The 27,639-nt window shown below is 44.6% G+C and overlaps 1 protein-coding gene across 7 annotated transcripts in view; it reads right to left on the bottom strand.

Annotated features, from left to right (window-relative positions):
* HSPG2 (heparan sulfate proteoglycan 2) overlaps window positions 1-27,639 on the bottom strand; it is a 1,237,996-nt gene that overhangs the window by 754,000 nt on the left and 456,357 nt on the right. For all 7 annotated transcript variants that reach the window (XM_069610942.1, XM_069610946.1, XM_069610944.1 and 4 more), the window contains 2 exons: window positions 17,329-17,508; window positions 9,598-9,716 (listed from right to left, as the gene is read on the bottom strand). In XM_069610942.1, the coding sequence (XP_069467043.1) occupies window positions 9,598-9,716; window positions 17,329-17,508 (299 nt within the window). The remainder of the gene's footprint in view (window positions 1-9,597; window positions 9,717-17,328; window positions 17,509-27,639) is intronic.

Here is a 27,639-nt window from a genome sequence, read left to right as displayed (position 1 = left end):
CTGTTGGTTTTTCTCAATCAAATGTGCAATGTATGTGTTGTAATTTGCATTTATGTATTGTGTGTGATTGTCTTTTCAAACCTGGTTTTAAGGTTACAATAATACTTTTATATATACAAAAAAGAATAAATAGTTTGAATTTGTGTACTTCTAAATAAAAATGTATATTTGTATATATAGTATGATGTATTTTTGAAACTACGTTTGTCGGTTTATGAACAAGCCCTTTTTTTCGACACCACCATGTGTGTATCTACAAGATAACATTTATAGGATCTGGTTTCCTTAAATATATTGTTCGTTGTGGTGGTGTTCCCAGACAGTGGAAATCAGTAGATCTGTGCAGTAGACCTTTCTGAGGAGACCGTTATTTTGAGTTTTACCTATCTTAATTTGTTCATCGGGTGAAACACCGTATCCCCCATTTTTCCTTGAGGATAACCCTTCCATATGCCCAAGGGGAACACCTTACACCCCAAAGATTGCTCTCTCTGTCAAAGAAGATCAAGAGGAGGTCTTAAGATTGGGTGCTGCTTCATGCTCCATCAATCACTCTGGGGAGATAAGAATGGAGAGGAAGGCAGAAAATCAAACTGCCGTGTAGCGCTTCTTAGCCAGGTCTGAGACCCTGCAGTGACAGAAGCTGGCTTTTCCCAGGCCTCTAACACTGGGGCCTCCACTGTTGGTTTAAAGGGCAGTAACTTCTCTCTGAGGACACTCATACAGGATGTTGGTTAATTCAAATTCAACCATTGGCCTGGTGGGTGCTGGCGCATGCACCAGCCTAGCCAACAAAAACCTGTTAATCTTTCTGGAGGTCCCTCGTCTGGTAGACGTAGTAGCTGAGATCTTCACCGGAACCAGCCAATGGAACAGTTAATTTGCCTTGGAAGGATAAGTTGGGTGGGGAGGGTAACACAGGAATATGGATTTTAGACAGATGGAAATCAAAGACCACATTAGGAAGAAAGGAGGGCTTCGTCCTCAACGTCACTTTTTTGGAGAAAACCAAACAGACAGGCTTAAAAGAACACCTGGAGCTCATTTCCCCATCTAGCGGAGCTGACTGCGACCAAGAAAATCACCTTAAGAGAGTAATCCAATAGAACAAGAATGGAGGGGCTCACATAGGGCTCCTATGAGGAATGGCAAAATCAAATATTAAATCCCACGCCAGTACTACAAACTGTTTTTGAGGAAACCGGTTACAGAATCACTGCAAAAACTGCATAACGATGGGGATTCTGAAGAACTGGCCCTGTTCTGGGGAGCACTTAAAAAGCAAAAGAGCAGCAAGGTGCAGGGTTATATGCGACTTAAGGAGATTTGGTCGAATTAAAATCCATCTAATGTTTCTCTTAAGCCACCCCTCTGGCCCCTCCCCCACCCTTATCCCCTTAAACCTTCATTATGACCCTTAACTCCCACATATATATATGGCTCACAAAACTCAATGGATTTGGATTCGACCAAATTTGCAATAAAACCTCCCTAGACCCTACCCTTTACAGATGTTGACTGTTAGGGAGATGCATCTGTTTTGTGGCAAATCCTCTCTCCTTGTGAGAACCCAATCACTTTTTGCTGGACTTCTAGACCTTTTTCTTGTTCTCTTGAATGAGGAGAGTCCCCCCCCCCCTTTTCATTCTTTTTGCTCTGACCATTGCAACCCTATTCATTGTGCTTTTACTTTCTTTTATGGAGTCATGCTTTCCTCCATAGTTTTCAAATGGCATCTGTGTTTCACTTTTGCAGCACACAGCACCCTTTGTGCAGTGTTGCTGGGGCCTATTGGACTCCCCTTTTTATATCATTTTATTTTCCTTAAAATCTACTGTTCAAGGTTAGGGGGAACTTGTTATCCTTCTTAGCTTTTCCTTTTGAGAGATCAGCACACGCCACCCTATGTGGAGTGCTGAGGGTTTACCTAGTATCCCCTGCCTCTCTGTTCCTGCAACCATTCTGCTACAGTAACAAGCATCCAAGTATGGCTGTTGGCATTGGATGTGTTCTACCGACTTTTGTGCTATTTTTCCTCACAGGCTGTATAACAGCTGCGGCTATTCACAGAAGGGTCACCTTTGTTCCAACATGGTGGCTTCTTTCTTTTTTTGACACTTATGGTGTGGTTGTTCTTTCTTGGTCATTCTGGGTGGGGGAGGTCCTGGTTTAGGTTTAATCTTCAGCGGGAACCCTTTCTGTAGCCCGCTGAGGCTCCAGTGTGTCTGCAAGGACAGGAAGCATGGAAGGATCCTGAAACTCTGCTAACCTTTGTCTTCTGGTGTGCTTGCAAAGAACCAGTTCCCACTGGGGGGCTGGCTGTCCTAATTGGACAGCCGCACACCCCTTTCTGTAAACTGCAAGGAGAGTTTTCAGAAGATGAGCATGAAATACTGATAAAAGGTGAGGTGCCTGAGGCAGAAGGCAAGTCGACCACTGGAACAAAATATCTAAAGACGACGACCAGAGATGCCTGCAGCTCTTTCCAGCAACCGCAAAGAGACCACTGCTGTCTTGACCCAATTTTAAAATTGACAGAGCAGCTCTGAGGAAGATGAATCCTTCCCTTTGGCTGGTGGGACCAACTAGCCATAAAACGACCTTCAAGGTGAGCCAACCAATGACATGCTGTGACCTTCCTGGGCTGCAAACCTCCATTACCAGGAGCACTGTGACCCTATTTCAGTGCATAGACTACACATCAATAAATGCTCTCAGAACTTTGGTGGACTCCAGTTGGACCGCCAGAGGAAAGAACCCCTTTCTCAAAGTCCCATCACCAGAGTGCAGGACCAAAGAATCTAGGCAGATTGACCGGGAGGGAACCATTCATCATTGAAGTCTGAAAAGGTGCCAAAATTGCAGACCGTACAAAGAATCATTTTGCTGAGAGTCCTATCTCTCGACTGCTGCTGTGACATCCCTTCCAGAGTCCCTCCTTTCGTCACCACGATCAAGGAAAAGTAGTTTGGGTCTACTGCTGTTGCACCGTGAAAGAATCCAGCTGTCTCTTCTTCACTCCTCCGGTACCGTGGGGCTCGGGTGGTACTTACCTCAAGCCATTCTGATGCTCCTGTGTTGCTGGAGTGCCGAGTCCTTTGTTTGGGTGTTCACCCATACCGTTCGCCTAGGTCTTCTGCTTAGGCACCTATATGGAGCCTTTACCAAGTTACCTGAAGCCTTCTTGACCCTCAAAATCATTATACTGAACTTTGCTTTCTCTGCTTCCTCCGTCGTTGTGCCTTCTCTTTTCCCTGCCATTCTGACTTTGATGTACTCATACATAGATGGGGATGGACTACTGAAGCCTTAGGCCATTGAAAAGTATTACACGTCTTTTAAAGTACTGAACTGCTATTGCTGCTGATGAATAATCCTTTTTATTCCTACAACAGAACATTTTCTAAAGTGATTTCACTTACCATTGAACTGTGTTCATGATGAAAGTTAGCATATGCCACACCTAGATGGAACTTGGATGTTACCATGTACCACACTTACAATTGAGAACATTAGCCTGTGCCGCATCTAGATAGGATTGTGAATGTTAGCATATGCCACACCTAGATGGAACTTGGATGCTAGCATGAACCACACTTACAATTGAGAACATTAGCCTGTGCCATATCTAGACAGGATTGCGAATGTTAGCATATGCCACACTTGGAATTGAGAACACTATTCTTCCCCATAGCTACATAATTATTGTGAAGACTAGCGAGTGCCACACTGAGACGGAATTATGTAGATCAGCAAGTACTACACTTAGACAGAACTGTGAATGTTAGCATGTTAAATGTAATATAACCCACTAACCAATATAAGGTCAAACTCTCTGCATACTTATCACACTCAAAAAAACTCACACAACCATCTCTCACACAACAAGCTGCATGCACTTCACCACACTGCAACAACACATAAGCCACACCAACAGCACACGCGGACTGACACCGATCCAATACTCCCACCAAAGCTCAGCACCTGGCGTCTACCGAGTTGAAGCTGCCAACAGTACACCACTCATTATCCTACTCCCTCTACACCTTACTAACCCATCCCAACTTCTCGTTTATAGATCCACCAGAGCGCCTGGGGACCAATTCCGTTGGTGAGGGTGCACTATATAAGTACCTTTAACATAACATAATATCTGTTTATTTCCCTACTATTGGTTCACACACCTAAAGTATTGCTTAGGTTTTCTATAGCGTTGATTAGTTGAAATAGTACTTACTTACCTGAACATAGCTTTGCCTTGTGCATATAAAGTACATGTCCATTTTACCATACATACAAGTGTGCAAGAGTTTCTTTTAATTGTACTTAGCTACAGCTCACATCATCCTCCTATGATAAGCCTGGCTGCTCTGCCATTCTACCAAACCATTGGGTAGTACAGACTCCTAAGAGTTGGGTCCTGTATACCAAGGGATAGTTTTATAAAGTCTCACCTTTGGTAGACTTTAGGAAAACTCTGCTAACATTGGCCCACAACAAACCTCAGGTACCTCCTGTGCTTTCAATGAACGGGATGCAGATTAGGCATCTTGAAGGTGCAGCGACACCAACCAGTGCTGATGTTTGAGGGTTTGGAAGAACTGAGCTAGAGTCCATCTTGAATTTGTCTTTAAGCAGTTACACATTCAGAAGAGTCAGATCGAGTATTAGGCACAAGCCCCCTTCTTTCTTCTGAAAGAAGTTGAGTACCACCCCTTGCCTCGTTCTTGCCACAGAACCAGTCTTATTGCACACTTAGAGAGAAGCTGACAGACCTCTAAGTGGTTGTGGGGCAGGGGCAAGGTGTTGGTGTAAGGACAGTGGTACGGAGGGCACTGAATGAAAGTGAGACAGTAACCCTGCTAAATGACCTTTAAGGCTCATGCATCAGGGAAATGATCCCTCCCAAAGGGGACTTGTGGGCAGAAAATCTCAAACGTTTTGCACTCTGGCAGTTGCAGTTGATCCTACCCCTAGGGACACCTCTGACCATCAGAAAGAGTTAGCCTTTTAGTCTGTCGGGCCACCTGACCCAGTCCTTTTGGGGCATAAGAGGCAGAGGGTCGAAAAACCCAAAGCCTTGTAAAGGGTTGCTGAGCGACTAGACCGAAAGACTTTTCTGAACTTTGGAAGAATGGAACCTCTGATGGGCATCATCTATCTGATCCCTGAACAGGTCCTGCTCATAAACAGCATGTCCAGAAGCTTTGCCTGCACATTCTGCACGAAGCTAGTTGTCGTCTCCAGGAGTTCAGCCTTACCATCGTACTCGTGACAATAGAGCATTGGACACAATCAGCAGTGTTGAGTCCCAACTGCAGAATCTGGAAGGAAGCTCCCTGCCATCTGTTTGTTACGTTCATTTCTTTTCTTTAGCACCTTACTCTAGGGCGCTTTACAAAATTAATGAATAGGTACAATAAATGGCATAGTAGGAGTTTACAACAGAAGGAAAAAGAGCAAAAGCAAACCAACAAAGACAAATTAGTTGAATGGTCCATAAGAACAGCAACATTTAAAGTCAATCAACAAACTGACGAGCTGCAAGACAAAAGCCAAACCATCCCCAACCAAACATGGAAGGGGAGGTCTGAAAAGAAACACCAGTGTCTATCTTGTCTGAGGCATCTTACACCATGGCCATAAATCCATCTCCATCTCCCCTTTTGGGATGTGGTCTGCTGCGTTGGTCACTGCAACCACAGACCAAATGAGAAACTTCATCAGGGTGCAAGAAGCATTGAATGCTAGGATGGCTAGGCTTCCTGAAGCAAATTCTTTCTCAGACGGCCAGTCGCTTACTCTGTCATTGGGGAGAGAAGCAATGGTGGATATTTTCAGGCTTGTAGTTGTGACCTGTACCACTAAGCTCTCAGGTGAGGCCGGAGTAGACAAAAAGGCCAGGTCCCAGGGGGCAGGGCAGTGCTTCCTACTCAGTTCCCAGTCAACTGCAGGTGCAAATGTTCCAAACCAAAAAGGACGTGTTCTCCCCCTTCATCACAGATCTGGCATATCCTTGACATAGTCCATTTCATAAGGGGAGGGGCATATTCCCATGGAGCCCAGTGTCTAAACCATTGATCGTCCCAGACAAACTCAGAACTGGCACAGAGTCTTTGACACCCTAAGGCAGAGATTGTCAGTGGCGGGAGACTGTCACCCTGGGGGTCCAGGCCTGAGCACATTGGCCTGCAGGAGCATGGTACCCCAAGACATGATGAGGTTTAAGCAGTCCATTCCGTCGCCAAAGCCACTGAGGCCAAAACAGCCAGAGCCTTGGTGAAGGTGTCTAGCATTTTCATGCAATTTTCTCCCATTCCTCCGTGGTGGAGGATTGGGTGGGAAAAGGTACCAGAGCTGCCACTACTGGGAAAACCCTGCAGAAGCAACTCCTTTTCTTCAAGGAAGAAGAATGTTGGTGCAAAGATCTACTCGGTGAACAGGACCTTTTGAGGTGCTTCTCCTTGTGCAATGGTGAGTTCTCATCAGATTGGTGTTCCATGCCACATGGCCTTGAACAGGATCACGCAACTTCATGCATATCCTTGTGAACAAATGTAAAGATTAGGTACTTGTACAAGGACAAGCAGTCTTTGGTGTTGTGGTCTCCGCCCAAGCAGTAGAGACACATCCTGTGCTGATCTGATACCAACATCTGCTTGCCACAATCCATGAAACGTTTGAACCCCAAAGCCTTGATTGGGCTGGGCGTGGAGTTGAAAATAATTTAAGAAAATCAAAGATTTCTTTTCCTGAAGCAAACAGATGGTGTAAAAAAGGAACTGATGTCACAGGGAGCGCCGCCTTGATATATACTTGCCCGGACATCATATGCAGCGCGGGGAACATAGAGGCATCGGACCAAGTCAACGCTGTCCCGCCTGGTGGTGGAAACATTTCCGAAGATCAGGTGCTCTGCAGGTTGGGATATCAGGACACACACACACACACACACACACACACACCATTCACACTGCATGCATTAATATGCAAACAACTGTAAGGAAGGCATGGTATCAAAGCACGGCAGACGTTATCACAGTTCAAGGGTGTTTATCTCACCCATTTTACAGTTTAATAAATGCCTAATCTAACCCTAAATCTAAGATGGTAGCAAGCTACGACCATCAAAAAATTATAATAAATTCCTAGTAGAGTCTTGTCAAATAAAAAAGGGCCTATACTTAAAAAAATAAAATTTTAAAAACACGATTGCCAATCCTTACTGCTATGCTACAAAATAGTGTGGGGTAATGTTTCACAGGAAAAGAGAAGTGTTCACCAAATGATAAGTCGGGATGTCATGGCCGGGGTCTCCCTTCCCCATTTTTATAGCACAGGACAAGCCGGGACTCTTGAGCACAGAATACTCCTGGGCTTCTGGCACAGTTTACAATTACTTTTCTCTATATCAGGGCCTTCTTTGCCCAAGCCCCTTCTTGTGCAAAGTCTCTTGCTTAAGAAGGGCCTGATATGTCAAAACAACAAAACAGACAGTTACTTCTGCTAATCTTTTACATCAGGGGGTTAGCCTCCACCTTTGGAACCCCCTCAGCCAGGCTCCAATTCTCCTTTCACTCATCAGCTTCCCTCAATCAGGCTGAGACCAACCATTCACTGTGGACATCCCTCAACCGGGTACATACTTGTTGTCACAATGTTGTTCACTTGGCTTCTTCACAACTTTTCTCTTGACGTCCCTCAGTCGGGTTCACTATTGCCTTTCAATCACAATTTTATAATTTGTAATATTCAAGAGTCTCAATGTCTTAAACAACCACCTTTTTGTTAGGCCCCCCTCATCCAGGCTCAGACCTTCCACAGCACTTGCCAAGTTAAAAAAAAAAAAAGACTTCCGAAGGGCGATCACGTCTCGCTGGGTCACTCTGTTAGCCTATGGCAAGGGCGTGTTTATTCACAATAACCAGTTCGCCCAGCGTTCCCCCCCGTCGGGCACAAACGCCTGTTTCACTTCACAATTCTGTTATCTTCAAAACTTCTGCAACGTGTCAAGGACTTTCGATTGTACAAGGGGTTTTGCTTGACCAGTGTATGACCACCTTGACACCTCACATCGGCCTTCCCTAAGGCCTCTTGGTACTTGTTTCATGACACTTTTTGTTCAACACAGTCTCTTCTTTCAGGAGAGGGTTACCAGTCAGAGACCTCCGAACAAATGCTCACGAGGCGCCAGACCACACTACATCTGGTACAAAGTTAATTCACAAAAGACCTCGGTCTCTTAGTATTCTTAATGTTGCGACTGCAACCTTGAGTCTAACACAGTCCGGCCCACTATCAGGTTCTTCCGACTCACCGGCTGTGCTGAACTCGTTGGCTTTTCTTTTGCCTCTGGAGTCAAGGACGGTACCACAATTACAACTGGGTCTCCTTGCCCTGGCTATCAGTGGGGGAGGGTTCCATGTACCGCTGACATTCGTCACACCATTCGCTAGCTGCGATTCAGTGTCTTATTTCATCTGAGGCTTTGCTGGTCTGGGTTGGAAAGGGCAAGGGTAACTCCCCTCCTGGACGTCCTTTCAGGTCTCACCGCCTTTCTCCTCCATTTGACCTGCCGTCCTGAAATAGCTGCTTCCTCGTGCATTTGGCTTTGTTCAGAGAGTGCTCTTATGCTCTGCCTTTTATCCCTATGGGGAAGGGAAAGGGCAGTCAGGTGTGTGTGTGTGAATGTGGTTGTCGGCAATTGGCTGAATCTGCCTGACCCTTGTCTTGGGACATGCGAGGTAAACGGCTCTGGTATTAGTCTGTTGTCGCCCACGGGGTAAGAAAGTGTTTGTGTTGAAAAGGGGGGTGAGAGTAGAGTTTCCAAGTATCCCACTGGACAGAATGGGGAAAGGTGTCATAAGAAAGGGGATACCACTTCCACTCCCCGAAGACACCCCATCCAGGTTATCCTCCTGCACTGGTCCACCCCCCTGAACTGGATCCAATAGTGATGGGCGTGTCCTGGACACCTGGATGACAGATCCCAGGGGACGAGTAAGTGAGAAACCTACAGGTTTCTCCCACACTGCACACATGCATACATGCTCACAACAATCACTCTACGCGGATAAACAAAGTAGGGAGAGCTTCCTCGGTCCTGACATACAGAGCCGGAAAGCGGCCCCTGTGGCTAAGCTGCTGATAGTTACTTGTCTGTAAAGGCCCACTTAGCCCTGCTGAGTAGGCATTTACATATTTTGGGCAAGCTTTGCCCACTCAGGCCCCACCCGGTCTATGTCCATTGACTAATATAATGGAATAAGAAATGGCGTGGTATTAAATGCATGAATCGCATGCCACTTTAAAAGAAGGAGTTAAGTTCTTGTAATAAACAAAACTTCTTCCTCATCAAAATGCCAATCACAAGAATGGGTAGCCTAGGACAGGGAATGTTACGACCTGTGCGCAGAGGTAAGTGGTCTATAGATAGTTACCAATTCGGTTTCATGAGTTTTAAATCTTGCTTTTCACAAAAGTCTACCAGAAAACCAATCATCTTGATCCCAGATGTACCCAGATGTACTGTGCCAATCTTTGTGCAACATCTCAAACTTGCTACAGACAACACACAGAGGGACAGGCTCAGATTACCTGCTCTCTAGCATCCTGTCCGAATAAGTTGCACGAATCATGAAGAGATCGATGTCAGCCAGTGCCATTAAAAGGTGCTCCCTGGTGGCTGTCTGTCCATCAGAACGGCGCCAGGCATGCTGCGGAAAAAAGACAAGTTTAATGGCGATAAACTTCAACATTCACCTTTCTGTACAGTCTATTCTTGAATATGGCGCCCTTGACTCAGGCTTGGCATTCACAAAATTAATATTCTGAAAGTTTGTTGGAGTAGAACATAAAGAGATGCCTGAGCAAATAAGCCCCCAAATGTGTAAGATGGTCCCACCCTACTTAGGAGGCCCTCAACCATCCACCACTACGTTAGGCACCAACTTAGAATTCTCCAAAATCTGCTGTGAATCAAAACCCAATTATCACATAGTTTAGTATACATCTGCCTCCTCTATTTTGCAGAACTATGGACCACCCAACAGGACTGACATTCACCCATCCAATCAAAAGACATTCTTCCTCCTCTGCATTCCATGTGCTTATCTTTTCTCCAGAAGACAGATCTGGATTCTCTTGGTGTGAGCACAGTACCCACCACATCATGGACAAGGCTAGGTGCTTTGCAACTGCCAACAGTGGTCCGAATTTTAAGGCATACCAGAAGAAAAAAACATGAATAATAGCATAGCATAGAAGTGGATAGTTTCTTGCAATTTCTATATAGAGACATCTAAAATGGGGATGAAAATTCGGTGAGGGATTTGTGTGTCCAATATGTAAAAAGAAGAACAGAGTCGAAAAGGTGTGCACCTATTGTAAAAGGAGAAATCCTTTTGCACGGTACCATCAGAATGTCTCAAAATAAATCAAATTCTTCATGTGTTTTTTTTCTCTAACTTGTATTATTGGCTGAAATGGCAATCTACCCTACTGCTACTTGAGACGTATGGGACAATTACAATGCTATATACTGGGCATTTCCCTTTCTCACTGAGAAACACATTGCAATAAATATTGAGCTTTATTAAATCAGCAGGTCCTGATCAATTCAATGTCTTTCACATTCATGAATCCATGGATTACTAACAGCACACAAACCAATCAGCAATTCGAGCAATTCACCATCACCCCAGCAGTTTCAGCAGCAGTGGAACTTCGTTTCCAAATGGATATAAATTGAGACTATTAGATTACATGACATGAGATGAAAGGACTTTAACTTGCACTGGATTTAAATGTGTATGCACATTATGATTTTGGGTTATGTCTAAAGACTTTTTCTTAACATAATTAAGTCAGTCCTTGGTCCTCAGTAAAAAATATGATTCGGAGATCGATCTGATATGTCAAAGCTGTGTTGGCCTCGTACTACACATGGTTCATAAACCTAACAATATACTTATTCATATATAGTTTAAATATACATTTAGACTATGCAATAGGCTCATACGTTGGAAATTCCCTTGGTCACCTATTGTGAGAGCAATTTTCCATCGGCACTGCAGTTAGTGCAGTTGGGGCAGCTTGGAGTGACGAGGGCCCATGAGCAAAGAACATGTCCTCAACCCCTGTGGAGACCTGGACGAAGTAGATGAAGTGCCCAGCTGACCACAAGGTTAGTGTAAGCTAAGGACACTGGGTGCCTGCCGGACACCCCTCTCACTTTTGTTCCGCCTCCACACTCCTCATTCCCCACTGCAGCATAGTTGGGATTACTGGGTCATCGAGCGGCGGAGCAGTGAGCATACTTTTCTCCTTGCAGCTAACACGCCAGCAAAGAATAGAGCCAAACAATCTAAACGAATCAAGATCCGGTGAGAGCAGACTAGTGGTTGCTAACTAACCCAAGCAGAAATCCATGCTCCGGTGTGAGCAGCAGGCAAGTGGCGAGTGTCACGCTCACCACATTATTAAATATTGCGAGAACCAGTTCTCTGATAAATCCAAGTCTCGGAGCAGACAGCTATCCTCCCAAAGGATTTCCCAAGGCCCCAGGCCAGTAGGCTTTTACACATGGTGCGCGGGGAGGGGGAGTCGCACTCTGGATGCCACCATAGCAGTCGAGCATCCCCCACTCCCTGGATTTGTTGACTCACTTAGTCATGGACAGTGACATTGCGATATTGACGCAGTTTGTTTCTCTCCCTCATCTTTTGAAACTTTTAGTGACTTCATTCATAGAAGCTTCAGATTGTGCTTTTATTGTGCTGATCTAGTTGATTAACGGGCTGTAGAACTTTGTTTTTATTCTTCTTTCCTGTACTTTATTGCACTTGTTGCACACATGTATTAAATTAGATTCCATAGTGACTGGGGAGTTGAAATGGAAAGCAAACTCAGATCTCACTGGGGTGGGGTTTAAAAGGGTGTTCAAACATTTTGAGTCCATCAAGGAGGTCAATATCCTCATCTCTGAGATCAAGGTCTTGTTACATGGCATTGATTGGGGTGGGGAGGAGTTAAAAGAACTAAAAGGGGTTACCTCTAATTGTGCAGTCGTCCCTGGGGAGAACAATGCTCTGTGTGTGATTGAGAAGGTGGGAGCGGGTGCAGGAGGTACCAATGTAGGAAGTGCCCAGAAGGTAGGATAGTACAGGACAGAACAAAGGAAACTGAACACTAACAAGGAACCTCTAAAAATAATCCTGGTGGAGCCGAAGAAAGTGCAGAATGGGGGGGGGGTAGTTATCTTATCCCAGTGACCAGGTTAAGAGCCACAGGCTCCCTTGCCAGTAACATTATTGTGGTACATCCTCACTTAGGTATAGAACAAACTACTACCCCCCCCCCCCCCACGCAACAGGAAGGTGTGATCGCAATGATATTGACTGATGGTAGTGGGACTGATGTCCAAGACAAAGGCCCCCTGACATTTTTTATAGCAATAGAACCAAGCCAAACCCCTGAAACTGTCGAGATCATCCCGGACATCCCCTTTTCTAACAGATTTGTATTATTAGAGGAGATCCGGGGGGGGGGGGTATATGGGGAGGAGTTCATTGGCAAGGCAATTACCTGTGTAAACTCAGAAAAAATAACACTGGAGCATGACATTAGGGGTAATGGGCTTAAATGCCCCTTAAACATGACCAAGGGGTCCAATATACATAACCTGTTGGCTGAGAAACCCAAATGGAGACTCTGCTGCGAATGTAAATGTGACTCAGACAGCAGATATAAAGAACATATGTAGGAAATAGGGAAGCTGAGATAACTAGTTAACAACCTAGCGAAAAGAGTGGAAGGCATAGGGACCGAGATGACTGCTATGCACAAGGAGACCTTTCCCAACCGACTGGCACCTAGGATGGCGACAGATTGTGTCTGGCCCTAGTGGAAATGATCCCAGCTCTCAAGGGTTGAAGGGGGCACTTGGGGAATATTTGGACCTAACTCAATTGTAGCAGGGCACAGGAGAAAGCAGAGTGAGTCAAGGCTTTATCGGAAACCATCAGCAAACACACGACCACCCACCGACCTGGGCGAATCAGTAGCATAGAACACAACAGGGACTTGATCCCGCTAGAGGGAGAGCAGGGCAAAGCACCTTTGGTGACTTGCACACCGAAAGGAGGGAACTTTCACCAGCCTATCTGTGCAATGTGCCAAAGTTGAGCCAAGAGTCATATGAAAACAAGGAGATACTGTCAAACGTATCCACTGGATTAGGCATACCTAGGGGTGTCTCAGTAATTGGAGAGGACATAGTTAACTGCGAATGGCTGATTACACAAGCGACTACTTTAAGCAGACTATGAAAGAGGGTAGTCGTGGAGGGACGGTCTATCGAAGCCAGGTCTTATCCACCTTCTGAAATAATCATTCTCCATAAGGCCTTGTATCCCTAGAACCTGAGATTATTGGACCCTAAGAACGCACCCCCCAATGGATAGGCAGGCGTTAGCACATAGCATTGAAGGGCTGACAATGTAGATTGACTCAAAATCACCTGTCCCAGATGTAAATACAGCACCTGTAGGTTATAAAGTCCTATCCTGGAATGCAGCAGGTCTTCAAAACAATTTGACTGATCCAGATTGGACGGCGCTCATTTCGGACCTATGACCTGGTTTGCATCCAGGAAACCTGGGCCTTGGCACCAATAGCTCTGCAGGGGTATGGGGCTTTCAATACCTCAGCAACCAAGGGATCAAGAGGTAGACCAAAGGGGGGCGGGTGATGCTCACTCTGGTTAAGACAGAATTTGATTGGGCGACTGGGATCGACACTAGTACGCTGGACGTACAATTGATAATAGCTAAGAACAAGAAGGGGCACACATTGTTAATCTTTAACATATATAACAGCCCGTATTGGGGCAGCCCATTAATGACATTGCTGATGCAAGAGTTAGTTGCTAGGTGGGATTCTTGGCCGATAGTCAAACTCCATATACAGGTGTTTGGCGATTTTAACCTACAATTTGAACCCCTCAAAGAGCTAGGGCAGCTGCGGGACGAGCAGGACCTGGTGTGGGAGATCTCTACTCTAGTAGCAGATTATCTCCCCTAAAACAAACATGCCTTGGACACTGCCAAGGGCTTGTAATGGCTGTTTTGGTAGTGATCAACCAGGAGGGAACACGTTTTGGCCATGGCAACCCCTCAAGGATTGACTATTTCCTAATGCTAGCTAGTGATTGGTGGCAGATAGATAATTTTAGGCGGAAGGGAAAGTGATCACTCGCCAGCTCGATAAAACTGAGGGGAGGAAAAGCCGAGAATCCAACTAGGCCTTCCTCTATCATGGCGACAGGCCAATCCTGTCGTACAGTCCAATGGGATATGATAGGAACCATGGAATCCAAATTAATTTACCAAGCACCATTAGAGAACATTGAAAGTATTTGTAATAATGAACTTGGTGAAATGGACGTACTAGCAGAATTTGACCATTTGGTCATCTGTCTCCTCCGTTTTGTTACTCAAATAGCACGGGTGATTAAAAAAAAAACAGACATTAGCAACCAATGACTGGTTTGAGAACGAATGTAGGTTAGCCAAGAGGGAACTTATGTTTTACTGACTGGCTGCTAATGATTGGGTTGATAAAGGCAAACTACTCCTCAGAAGAGCTAGATATAAGCCAACTATAAAAGGGGGAAATGGAAGCATACCACAAATCCAGGTGGGAGGATCTGCTAGAGGCAGTTAGTAAGGGGGGGTCGTAAGGCTTTCAGTCCCTGATGGCAGGCAAAAAGGAATCTGGGATAAACTTATTGTTACCGTACTAAAGCCCTGGAACAATGGCGTAACCTTTTCCGGGGTCTTTATGAAGCCACTGATGACAACATCAATCTCCCACACAGGAGTATTATTACTGGGAATCAAGGACCACACGAGGATAGTGGGCAACCTGTTACAATCACCCTGAAAGAAGTATACAATGCAACACGCAATGCTAAGGGTCAAAAGGCCCCAGCCCCTCATAGTCCTACTGAAAGACAAACCCTTATTTGGACACCAGTCTTGTGGAGGTGGTTTACAGCAGCACTGAAGACAAACAAGGTGCCTGATTACTGGCGTAAAGCAGAAATAGTGCCAATTTATAAAAAGGGTGGAACTGAGAACCCTTGCAAATATAGGCCAATTTCATTGCTCAACGCCGGCAGTAACATTTATGCTAAGGTACTCCTAAAACAGCTACAGGATTGGGAAAATTCAATCAGCAATATTAACCATCTCCAGGTTTTCAATTGGGTATCAATATAGTCGACCAATGTTTCCGACTTATCCTTAACCCTGCAAAAATATACAGTCCTAAGGAAATTGAGGATATGCGCAGTCTTTGTTGACTTGAAGACTGCGCTCGATAGCATCCCAATAAATCAACTTTGGGAGCCCTGGGAGAATAGGGTGTCCCCAAACCTTTGACTGCAGTGCGCCAACTTTACACTGAAAAACACAGCAGTTGTGCGATAGGGACTGCGGGGAGAAATTACTGAATAGTTCAGGGCTGACGGGGGCATGCAGCAAGGCTGTGTACCTTGCCCTGCTACGGTTCTGCATGTATATTAATGACATACTACTGACTAAATGCCAAGTGGAAAGACTTGATTCCCTGGGGCTGAGTACCGACATATTGCTGGCATTCCTCTTTGCGGATGATGCTGTCTTACTGTCAACATCACCCATGGGCATCAAACGTAGTCTGGCGTGTTTTGTTGACAAATACAAGCAAATGAGCCTGACCCCAAACAAAGCAAACACTAAGATGATGGTGTTTAGGCCCAAGAGAGCTAAACCTTTTGATTACCTCCTTGAGGTGGAGGGTACCAAATTGGAACAAGTTAGGTTCTACGATTCCCTGGGTGCGAGAATTTTGGATACTGGCTCTTGGACTGCATAAGTTCACAAATCGGCTACTATTGTGGGGAAAAAAAAACTAGCCTGAAAAAAAAGTTATGGTCAGGGGACTGTAGCACCAGCAATTGAAATATATAAAATCCAAACCACGTTGGCCACCTTGTATGGTGCAGAGCTATGGGGCCATAGTAATTGGCAAAAACTGGGTTTGATCGAGAACACATTTCTTTAGACACTTCTTATAATACCGCAGAGTTTTCGGACTGGCCTGCTTCATTTGGAGTGTGGGCTGAATCCAATTATTGCTGAGGCATCTAAAAGACTGCTTATCTATTGGGTTTGGCTGTGGGTGAACCCCGGAATTTGCAAAATAGAGAGGCTCTAACTTATATACCAGAGTCACCAGAAGGGCATTCTCTTTCTTGGGTCCATTATATCAAGCAGCAGTGGAGTGCGCTCAATTTACGTGACCTGTGGCTAAATCCATATATGATAACTGCCACCAGCAAGCACTCTGAGAAGCATGCAGCATAGAGAGGCATGTGCGACCAATTGAAAAACTAAGTTTATCTTTGAAATCAGGGGCTTACTTCTTGGCTGCCAAAAACAAATTTGGATTTGAAGATTACCTTGATTTTATCTCCATGGCCTACACATGAGCACCATATATGGAATTTAGGGAACATGCTCTGAAGGTGGCTAAATTCACTAGAAATTGGAAGAACACCAACTCGGATATTTGTCAACTGTGTGGTATTGGCGTTAAAACTATAATGCACTTCTTGATCTTTTGCGAGTCCCTTAAAGACTTGAGGGGGCTGTATTTGCTCCCACCATTCAAGAAGGCTCAAAGTATGTTGAGCTAGAGAAGCACTGATGTTATGTCTGCTGACCGCTGATAGGAACATTGTTTACTTTGCTACCAAGTTTATCTATCGAGCTTGGGTCCGCAGGAAGCACCTGATTGAACTTCTACCCAATGGTAATCGAAAGACGCATTTCCTTTTATTAAGTTCTTAATTTTGGATTTTGGCCATATTTGTATTGTGTTTAAAGAATTTCTATGCTCCCGAGTAATTTTAATTGTAACTCCTTGCATGTATTTTCTATTGATTGTGTTGTAATATGCTGTGCGCTAAAGACTTTTTGAGTCGAATAAAGCTTTTAAGAACTGAAATCTTCCATAACATGGTTACACTTCGAATGAACAAATCCTTCGCTTTTAAGCAATTCCACATAATGCACATTATTTGTTACTTGCCGCTGCTGTACAGACAAAAACCCTAGGCTGTCAAGCTGCAGCCACGGGGTAGTATACATGTTAATGCTAAGAAAAATAGTTTTCCTGGTAATAAAGGCAACCAGAGCAATCATACATCATCTGTAGGGAGGTTTTCACAAATCCTTGCCAACACTTGCGCTTGGCCACTGCGTCAAGTGGCCCATAACTCACCTCTCTGAAGGGTACAGTGATGGTAGTGGCTGTGTCAGGGGTGGCTACAGAGGTGCTAACATGTTCAAGAAAGATTCCATTTCCCTGTAGGATCACATCTGGCTTGCTGTATAGAGAGCGGGATCCTGGGGACGAGTCATACGTGATCGTGTACCGGAGCTCCCCACCATACGAGGTCACCTAGAGCAAAATGAAAACCACAAATCAACATTTTGTTAACAAGGAAGTCAGGACCTTATAAACTAGAAGGCCAACTCTACTTTCACAGACCACCACACAAAGCACCCAGTGCATGTTTAATTACGCAGAGCACTCTATGCTTTAACCTTTTGCAGGGAGTTAATATCCCCCGGTAAGTGACACATTTACCAATTTATTTCCTTGCCTTTTTAAAAAGGAATATTTACCAATTCTAATCTGTGATTCTTTGATGAGTTTACCCCACAACTGCTGAGAATTTGTAGGTAGTGTCTTTAGCACTAAGGTGCCATTGTGAGAATGTGACATACATGTCCTAACTGCATTTAGTATTAATTGTACAAAGCACAACAATGCTTGAAATATTCAAGGGGTAAATGGCCTCCTCATTTATCACAATTTACTACCTACACATTTCAACTTAACTTGCTCCTTTTTCCTTTCTCTGTTCAACGCATCTTTAGAGTTATGTCCCACCTGCTACTTTTAACAATTGTTCTTTATTTTATACAGCACATGCGAGACGACTAGCATTTTCTGAGCACTTCTCCTTGAAGCTAGAAAGACAAACTAGATTGTACCAATTAGCATGGAAACTGTTTAAACAGATTTGAATAGATTCTAGGATGACTGTTGTGGATGCAAATAGAGAATAGGTGGGTGATGGGGACTAATGTTTAAAAAAAGAATGGTAAGAGATTGGGGGAATTTAGAAAATTGATTGATTGTAATCAAGTATGATAGTCACTCAGAAGTATAAACTGAATAGGCGGCTTCTTGAGCGGTGTAAGAAACAGGATAAATCTAAAATCCATCGTTCCTGTTAGGAAAAAATTCCAAAAGTCAGTTGGTGAGGGCTTGAAAAATCAAACCCATCGGTTGCAATAGGCAGGGTGCGCATGAAGTTTATCCTGACTCTCACGGTGATAGTGTGACTGAGCAGTTTGGCTCAACTCTTAAGGGAGAATAGGGCTGGCCAAAAAATACAGCTCTCGAACAGACACACAAAAAACACCCAAACTGTATTAACAGAACAAAATACTCTTTCAAGAAATATCCATTTTGCAGTTAAAACCTTTTGAAAACAAAGCATAAAGAAACAGTAGATGGTACCTAAAATACACAAATCAAACATTCTTCGTAGTTCTATTGAGTGAAATATGTCAAAACTTAAATGCAACTCAAGAAGCTTTAACATATTTTATAAGGTGTGTCCATAGGAATGGATATGCAAGTCTATATAGGAAGCTCACAGTTCGAGATTAAAATCAGGAAAGTATTACCGGAGCCCAGGGAGAGTTGCAGACTGAGCAACCGTCAGGCTGGTGATAATGGATCGCCCTACCGGAGGTGGACACAAACCAAGTTAGAGGACCTAGGCCTTTGGGAAACAGACCACGTCCTGTTGCAATGGATATTGCAGTCGGGGAGAACCTTAGAGAAAGAATGCAGAAAACCTGAAGGCCCAGGCAAATAGAACCAGCAAAGGTTTGAAAGTCTGGATTGTGAGCCAGGCTGCAGGAAGAGGTTAAAATCCCAGAAGTCATGGATGCAGAGGTCCGAAAGGCATCTGATCCTGTAGACTGATCTGCAACCAGACTCGATGGCACAGGAAAGGCGAACCAACTCAGATGTTAGGTGACCCACACAAGCTAGTCTCAACAGATGCAACAGTACAGGAGGACAATGGTGAACACGTATTTTAAACAAAAAGCACATGATTAATTTGCCTGGAAGGAGGGAAAGGACAGAGTGCATGAAATTATTAGGAGGAGCCGCTGCAAACATCCAGGCCCTGGATATCCCATGATTGAGCGGCCATGAGTGCACAGCAGGAAGAATGCCTCGAAGGTCTCCAGACACCAGGGCCTCATTTCTTTTCCAGGTCAATGAAACAGGACTACAGAGCAGTAGAATCCAATCATTACTGCCAACCAAAAGGGGTAAGAGCCTGAAGCAGGATTCCCTTGTACTGACATTACGTCGGGATCAGGAATCTGCAGCACAGACAGCCAGGTTGATAGTCGGGGATGTAGGTCTTATCTTCTCATGTATTTACAAAGAGTTCCATGTAGGTGGGTTCTTGTTAGGAAAGATGTTCTTTTTGCTGCTTTCCTCCCATAGACTTCCATGGGACACCCTTTTTTTTTTGCTTTGTTGCGACTGCTGATCTGACCTTTCGGCTTTACTTCACTTGCTTTGTGCTCATTCTTGTGGAGAACATGATCAATACACAAGACTATCAGTACTGGTTGAGATTCTGTTATGTTAAAGGTTCTTATACTGCACGACCAAAGAGATAAGAATGTAGTCACGCTTTCACTGGTTGCATATTTATGTGTTGGATAATGGGTATAAATAATGACAGTATTCACAATGTAGTTTCTTCAAGTTTTTTACTTTATTTTGATTCCTTTTAATTATGGTATGAATACACCTGTCTCTTTAGCAGTTCTTTGAAACCTATCCTATATTGAGTTCATTAGGTTAATAGATCCGATGTAGGGAGGACAACTGAATTGATAATCATTCAGTTGTTGTCTTCCTTATTCATTAAGTTTGTGGATCCTTGGTTCAATGTTTAATAGGCTTTAATGTCATTCAATTGTTGCCTTTTAGATCCTTATTTCATTGGATGACTGAATTAATTGTCATTCAGTTTTTTCCTTCAATTTGTTTACTCGTGGTTGTTGAAGTTTGTGGATCCTTAGTTGAGTAAATAATTGGATAGGATATCGATCAATTGCTGATTTCTTTATTGGTAGGTGATGACTGTGTTCTTGCACGTTGCTTTTGGGAGGTAGTTAGGATTATACGGTCATTCTGGTGATTTGTTGATGGGTACAAAAGTTTCCCCTATTTATTTTGTGATTTGCTCCTCAACATGCGTTTCCCTGCCTTATGATATGGTGGTTCATCTGGAGGTGCATAATTTTTGTTTGATGATATAATGATGCCTACTAGGTTTTTAAGTATTGTGTCGATAAAGGATATTGTTGCAAAGATTTTCTTATTGGTTTTCCACTTATTGCATTACTTTGTCATAATCCTCAAATTATAGGTATAGCTGTAATACATTTTTAACTTTCAGATTTCAGCCTGAGATACTCATGTGCTTTTATGCTGTACATTGGCTGGGGTAATTCTAAGTACTTCTGGGAGTGAGGATTGTGTATATTGGGGTGTCTTGCTTCAAGCCCAATAGATCGAAGTTAGCTTCCTTGTTTTTGTAGATTCGCCTTTTTCGGGTTGCCGCGGTCCGATTGCCATGTCATTATTTATACCTATTATCCAACAAATACAATTGCAACCAGTGAAAGCGTGACTGAATTCTTATCTCTTTGGTCTATCAGTTATTGAGCCCAGGCCAGCTTCAGGTCACATGAATCACACTTAGCAGCTCACTATCAACATAAACCAATTTTCTTACCTAAGCATTTGAAACCAGTAAAGTGTAGCGCCAAGTGCTAAGATTAAGCTGGTGTCACGCTATCTTATACTGCACACTGTGACGCTCTTGTGATGAATCCCATGAGGTCATCACCGCTTGTGAAGGGAGAGCCCCTGCCCATGAAGCCAGGCTGGTGAGGTACATCATACTCAGTGGGTACATCTCATGAAAGGGGAGACAAACTTTTGGGACCAGTGACGATCAGAATCAGGAGTATGCAGTATCCCCGCCAATCACCTGACCCTAGATGACCTCCCTACAACACCCCCACATCTCCTTCACCTCTCCTCTCCACACCTTCCCTCATATACCATGTATTTTTGTAGTCCAACAAAAGTAGAAAGTACTGAGACGAGGAAGATCTCTAGTGAGTTAAAACATCATACTTCCCTCGGTACTGGGATGAGGAGGAGGCGCAGAGCAGTACAGAATACTTACCAGAACCACTTTGCCCATTCTAGTGGTTCTCGACAGCCAACTGGAAGAAGCCATGTGAAAAGCAACAAAGGGCTTGAAATAACAAGCCCTCCCTGGAGGAGCTGCGAGAGCAAGCACAATCCAGCAGTGAAGGCCGAATCTGACTGGGATGCCGAGAAAGGAGGGAGAGAATCTGAGACCGGTCCAGGACATGAGGACCATACGGCCAGAAGGTGGGCTGAAACTCTGGGCATCCGAGACCCGGGGAGTGCGCATTTAAGAAGAGAGCTGCCGCACAGCGATAGAGTCCCCAGAGCGCCACTGGAACCCGTAACTGGGCCAAGCTACCCCAGAGCAGTCGACACCCAAGCAGTAAGGTATGCAGGTGGCCAGAGAGGCCCAACAAGGTGGTGACACAAGCTGAAAGGCTGGGAAAAGAGCATCTGCGAGCCTGAAACAGTAGCAGAAATGGTTGAATAAACATGGGCTTATGCCATAATTTGGGCGCAGGGGGAACCAAGTCTGGGTCCCTTCAAATAGCTTGGGAGTGCATCCAGGCTGCTGTTCTTTGTCGCAATACCTGGTGTAAGGACATCAAGTCTGCAAACCAGGGTCAGGGACCCACCCCAGCTTGGGAGTGCATCCAGCTTGTCCTTCGTTGCAGTGTCTGGTGGGAGGAAACCAGGTCTACCAATTAAGTTCAAGGACCCACTCCAGTTTGGAAACCCATCCAAACTCCTTTTGTGTTTGCAACTAGTGAAAAAGAACCGGAACTGCCAATCAGGGTCAGGGACTCAGGGACAGAAAGAAGCCAGGAAAGGGCCAGCAAGGGGACAGATTCCCCCCCCCCCCGACCAGTTGTTGAACTTAACAAGAAGTCTGAAGCTATTCCCAAATTCTTCAAGGTTGGAGGATTCCAGAACTGTGTTTTGTCGAGACGAAAGGTACCACTCCCTCTGGGCTGGAAAGACCATACTTACATTTTAGTTTAAACCTAGATGTGAGGGACAGAGCTAGGATTCTGACACTGAGACTTTTGCTTTGGACATTCTGACACTATTTCATTTGCGACAGGGAAACCCTTCAGAGTTAGGGCAAGATAGGGTTTTCTTTTTCTTTTTGCACTAATTTTCTAAGGACTACCATGACTCCTCAGTGTCAGAGTCTTACTTCTGCACTCTTACACAGAGTGTTTCCCTTTGTGGATTTCTTGTATTTTTAAAGCTGCACCCATCACCTTAAAGTGAAGTGCGGTTAAGGTCATTTGTTTCCTTAGGCGTTTTTGTAACTGTGTTACAAATACAATTTGTCAAGGATGCGCTGGTGGCAGCAGATATTTTTCTACCACGTTTTTTACTTTTTACTTATGCTCTTTTGCCTTTTACCAGATCACGCCATAAAGAGGTTGCGAGGTTCATACCTGGTGTGCCCACCCTTTTCCCTGAAGAAGTCACATATCAGGCGTATTTATCCAAGCGCCAAGGTGCCTTCGGGTGTTTGTGCGCTATACAAAGATGTCTAACATAACAGTGTTGTGATTGCGCATTAAAGTGTGGCAAGTGTAGTTAGGAGAGTAGGGAGTGAATGTGAGTATGTAAATGAACGGCTGTACGTTAAAACACATTTATGACTGCAAGGTCAAAAACCTTGCATGGAAAACATGTTTTTTTCATTTAAAATTTGGAGGTGACTCCCCCACAGCCCACCCACTCCCCCCTTTTTATTATGTACCTCAACCCACCCCCCCATATATATAGTTTTTTGCTTCTAATCGCTGTTTTGCATGTCAGGTTTTCAACCTTGCAGTAACGGTTTGCGTTATAATAGGGTGATACCAAAGGAAAGAGGGGTAACTAAGTTAGAGGTGGGCGGGAGGAGGCGGGAGTTGTAGTGGAGGAAGAGCAGTAGCGTGGAGGAAGGAGTAGTAGTTTGGAGAGGGAGCATAAGGAGTTCTAGTGGGGCGGATAGTATTGTGGAGGGAGTAGTAGTAATGTGGGGCAGTGCTGTGAAGGAGGGAGTAGTAGCGAGGAGGAGAGACGAGTTACACCAATGGGTGGAGGCGAGGCCTAGAAGGTACGGCAGGTGTTCTTGAAGGAGGAGTTTAGAAGGGAGGCAGAGTTAGGGATGGGAGAAAAGTGAGCATGAGAAGAACAAGACCGAAAAAAGCAAGGTGTTTGTAAGGCACAAATCATATACCCTTTTAGATTACTAGCTGGCTAGCCGCCCTACATATAAGGGATGCATCAACCACGTTTACTCCCTTAAAATAGGCAAATACTCGCAAAAAGTTAAAATAGGGAGAAAAAACAAAAAGAAAATGGGAAATTAACATATAGGAGCTTGTGCTCCTGCTTTCACCCAAACAGTTCCATGGATGTGTTTGCACCAGTAGTACATGAAGAAACTAAAATAGTTATGGAAGAGATCAAATGTATCTTATAATATGCATGAATAACTTGCTGCAAAGACGTATTTCACACAAAAACATTTCTGTTTTACAGTTAGCATACATTTACTCATTTATAAAATACTCCCATGAAACGGGACTTATGTTTTTACTCCCGAAGAAGTCGTTTTACTCCCAACTTTCAAATATAGGGAGTAAAATAATCCCACTTCAAAATCTTATCTGGAGCACTGCTGGCTAGAGTAAAGAAAGCTAGTAAGTCTGAGTGATTTCAGTGAGATAAGGCCAAGGACCTTAGGGTTAACATCAAGGTTATTTATCGGATTAGAATGTTTAGTAACCTGGGGCTAAGGACTTCAGGGTTAAAGAGGAGGTGCATTGAAACGAGAGTGACGGACATAGGGCCCATTTCACTAAAACCCTTAAACTGCCTCTGAGGCTTGGAGGGATTCCTGTGCCACTCCCAGTTACAAGGAAGAAGGCAGGGCAGTGGTCCCCATTCACAACGGCATAAACGTATCTGGCACTGTGGTGTCAAATAGCGAGGGGAGATGGAACTAGGACTGGAATGTTAGCCTGCAGAAGATCTACAGCCTACGCAACTCAATCCAAGGTTTTGGATCTCACTCAGGCAACACTGCCGAGGAAACATATTTTAGCCAATTCCAAAGTGGTCTGAGACTTCAACCAACCACTCAATCTGATGCCGGATAAAAAGAAAATAAATACTACTGTAAATTCATCCCAGGCATTATATGTATAGAGAATTCTTGGAGTTTGTGCACCTCTCAAGACAGAGAATTCAATTATTTTCTCAGTACACCACTAGTGCTGCAGGATGCACTATGCGTGTGTCACACATCCATTGGCACTGGCCGTAACTGGGTTATCTCAGCTATCTCAGCTCCCACTCCAGGGTTTATGACAATATAGAAGGGTTAGGGAATAGAATCAAAAGGAAGATGGCATCTGAAAGCAAACCATTAGTGTTCCTTCAGCTGTGGATAGTTTGATCCAGTCTAGTCAGTCTGAGACATTGCACCACATCCTCTCATCTTATCCCTCCTTACTTTAATTTAGGACATCCCCAGCCCTCCAATAGTAAGGGGCTGCACCATTCACACAGTGCCCAATAGTGGTCAGGCAGCTACACCTCTCATATGCGCCCTTCCTTCCTCATCAGGAATGTGAAGGAGGCTGGGCAGCCATTTTACTGCCACATATAAAGAACACTCAAGGCCTACTTGCAAGAATTCTGAAGATGCATGCCCTAATAACGAGATCCAAGCGGAGAGGGGAACCAAACCACCAAAATGCACCCAAGAACAGTGCTTAGAACATGAGCACCAGCCATTGAGAGCATAAGGCACTCAAAGGGCTATTATCATGGTTAAAATGAAGGTGCACAGTAGTGCTGAAGGAAAAGGAGTGAAAATGGGTTCACCGCCACCAGCCTATCTGGACACAAACAGTACAGAGTCATCTTATAAAAATGGAACAAAGTGGGTCCCAGAAGCTCAACATGGATTGTGCTACCATTCAAACAGATAGGCAACAGCAAATGGGAGTGTTCTCCCTACACTTGTAACCAAAGGGACTACCCAGTGCACCCCAAACCAAGTGTTGAGCAGGTGAGTGAAGCTAAAAGACCTCACAACCCAAAAAACAGTCAGTCCAAATCCCCAGCAGATATCCTTGTGGTTCCTTTGAAGTCAATGGGGAAGTTACAAATAGAAAAGTAATTTTGAACAGATATCGCTTGAAGCTTCTAACAATTCCCAATTCCCTGGGAAGTACTTGTGGGTGGTGTAAGGATCTTCAGTGGGGATGGAGAAAGGGGCTTCCCATATGAGACTGATGGCTCGAGGTAAGTGGGGGTGAGATGTGGTTTGGCAGAAAAAGTAGAACACAAGAGTTTGCTATCACAGGAGCATTTGGCGAAGGACTATCCAAGCATTCCCAGGCATTCAGGAAGATCTCGCACAAAATGAAAGGGGATCCACGGAGTCCAAGACAGTGACAACTGGATTCAGGCTGGCTATAGCCCCCAGTGCTGGCATACAGGCACTCAGTGAACAAATATGGATGCTTCGTCCCAAACAAAGAAAGGAACCAGGGATAGTCACATGATCACTTGGGCCATCAAGGAAAACAAAGGCTACCTCCATTTTGTGAATGGAGAGGAGGGTAAAAAGGCACCACAGCCAGGCACAATTGTTTTCATGAGGTGGAAGCCATGCTACACATATAATAGCCACCACCAGCCTAGCCACATGACTAACAGAGGGGGTACCATGTCTGGGACACTATGGGGCACCTTTGTGGTACTCCTGCCTTAAGGCCCCCTAAGACAGCACAACAACAGAGCCACTGTCAGGCTTTGCATTAAGCCTGGTTGAGGTGAATAATATCCCAAAGAAAAGCCACCATAAAGTACAGGGGGCTACCTCATTAGATGAAAAGCCTACTTTTATACCCAACATTAACCCTTACCTGAAGACTGCTGTAAAGTCGGGCTGCTGCTAAGGACCGCGGTTTGGCCATAATCTGCTGGGTCCTGGCTACCCGGTCTGATGCGGCCTACTCCTTTGTGCTGGTTGAGCCCGGTCCGGGTTTATCTTTGATTCTTAGCATCCTCCTAGCTGATTGAACGCGCGTCTTTGCTGGACGCTTCCTCGCCTGTAGTAGCTAGACACCTTCTAGCATCTTTCTTCTACGGCAGGGGGCATCTCCTGGTCTTTCTGGCTTGAAAATCAGGCTGGGTTGCTGCTGCTCCACCTCTGCACCGTCACGGGACATCTTGGGTCAGCGCCAGCCCTTGCTTTTGCTGTAGGACTTTCTTTGCTGAATGGCGATGGCTGGCTGTATCCGCCCGCTCCCTTTTGCTGACCCCGGGAACCTTGCTGGGTTCAGCAGGACTGACCTGGTCTTCGGTGCTATGTAGGTTTTCTGCCTTGTGGGTTGTCTCTACAAATATCTTATTGTTGAGCCTTCCTTGTACGAGTACTTGCTTCTTCAAAAGGTGTAAATGACACCTACACATTGCCCCCAACCACCTCCAAACAGACCTAAATCCAACACACTAAACCCAAACTGATCTGTGCACCCATCATCCCTGAGCCGAATTAGAAAGAACCAGCACTGAGTGCCTGTCCCTGGGTTCTGGGGTCCTGATCCCATAGTTTGTTCCATTTGCAGGGTGTTAGGCAGAAACTGTGCAGTTCCCTCTGGGACCACTGCAAAAGATTTAGGACTACAGGTGTTTGGCAGTAAACCCACTTGGTAGCAGTCTGTACCACACAGATTCACTTGGTAGCTGTGGCTGAGCAGTCAGACTTCCCTCAAGAGAGTTAGGCAGTATACAGAGTATTCACAATAGGTCAAGATGACACAATAGAACAAGTAAACACTGACCAGGGCTTGGTGTAAAAGAGATATAATTATTTATTTAAAAACCACATCTAGAAAAGCACACAGGCACCAATAGTAAGTTATTCAAAAACACGGTCACTAAAAGATAAACACTCCCTTAAAAGAATATTAGACAAGTCTTAAGTAAAGCCCCACTTATTTTCAGACAGCGGTGAGCGCTTACGTAGATGGCACTCTAATAGTTCGTTTTTAAAAAGGGAGAGAAAAGCAGAGAACAAATTGAACAGATCCCAACACTTTTACAAGAACATAACAAGAGAGGAAGGCAAAGTAAAACCGTGAATTCAGAGTCAGTAGGCTGGATCCGCTTTAAGAGGATCGAAACGAAATGTGTCCAAGATCACACGGTTGCAGTGCACAAAAAAGTCTTGTAACGGTTCAAAAAAGAGTTGGATCAAAGAGAGGG

The sequence above is a fragment of the Ambystoma mexicanum genome, chromosome 8 (assembly GCF_040938575.1).
Source record: "Ambystoma mexicanum isolate Mex_15411 chromosome 8, UKY_AmexF1_1, whole genome shotgun sequence".
Lineage (NCBI taxonomy): Eukaryota > Metazoa > Chordata > Amphibia > Caudata > Ambystomatidae > Ambystoma > Ambystoma mexicanum.
This window is presented reverse-complemented; position numbering and strand designations above follow the sequence as displayed.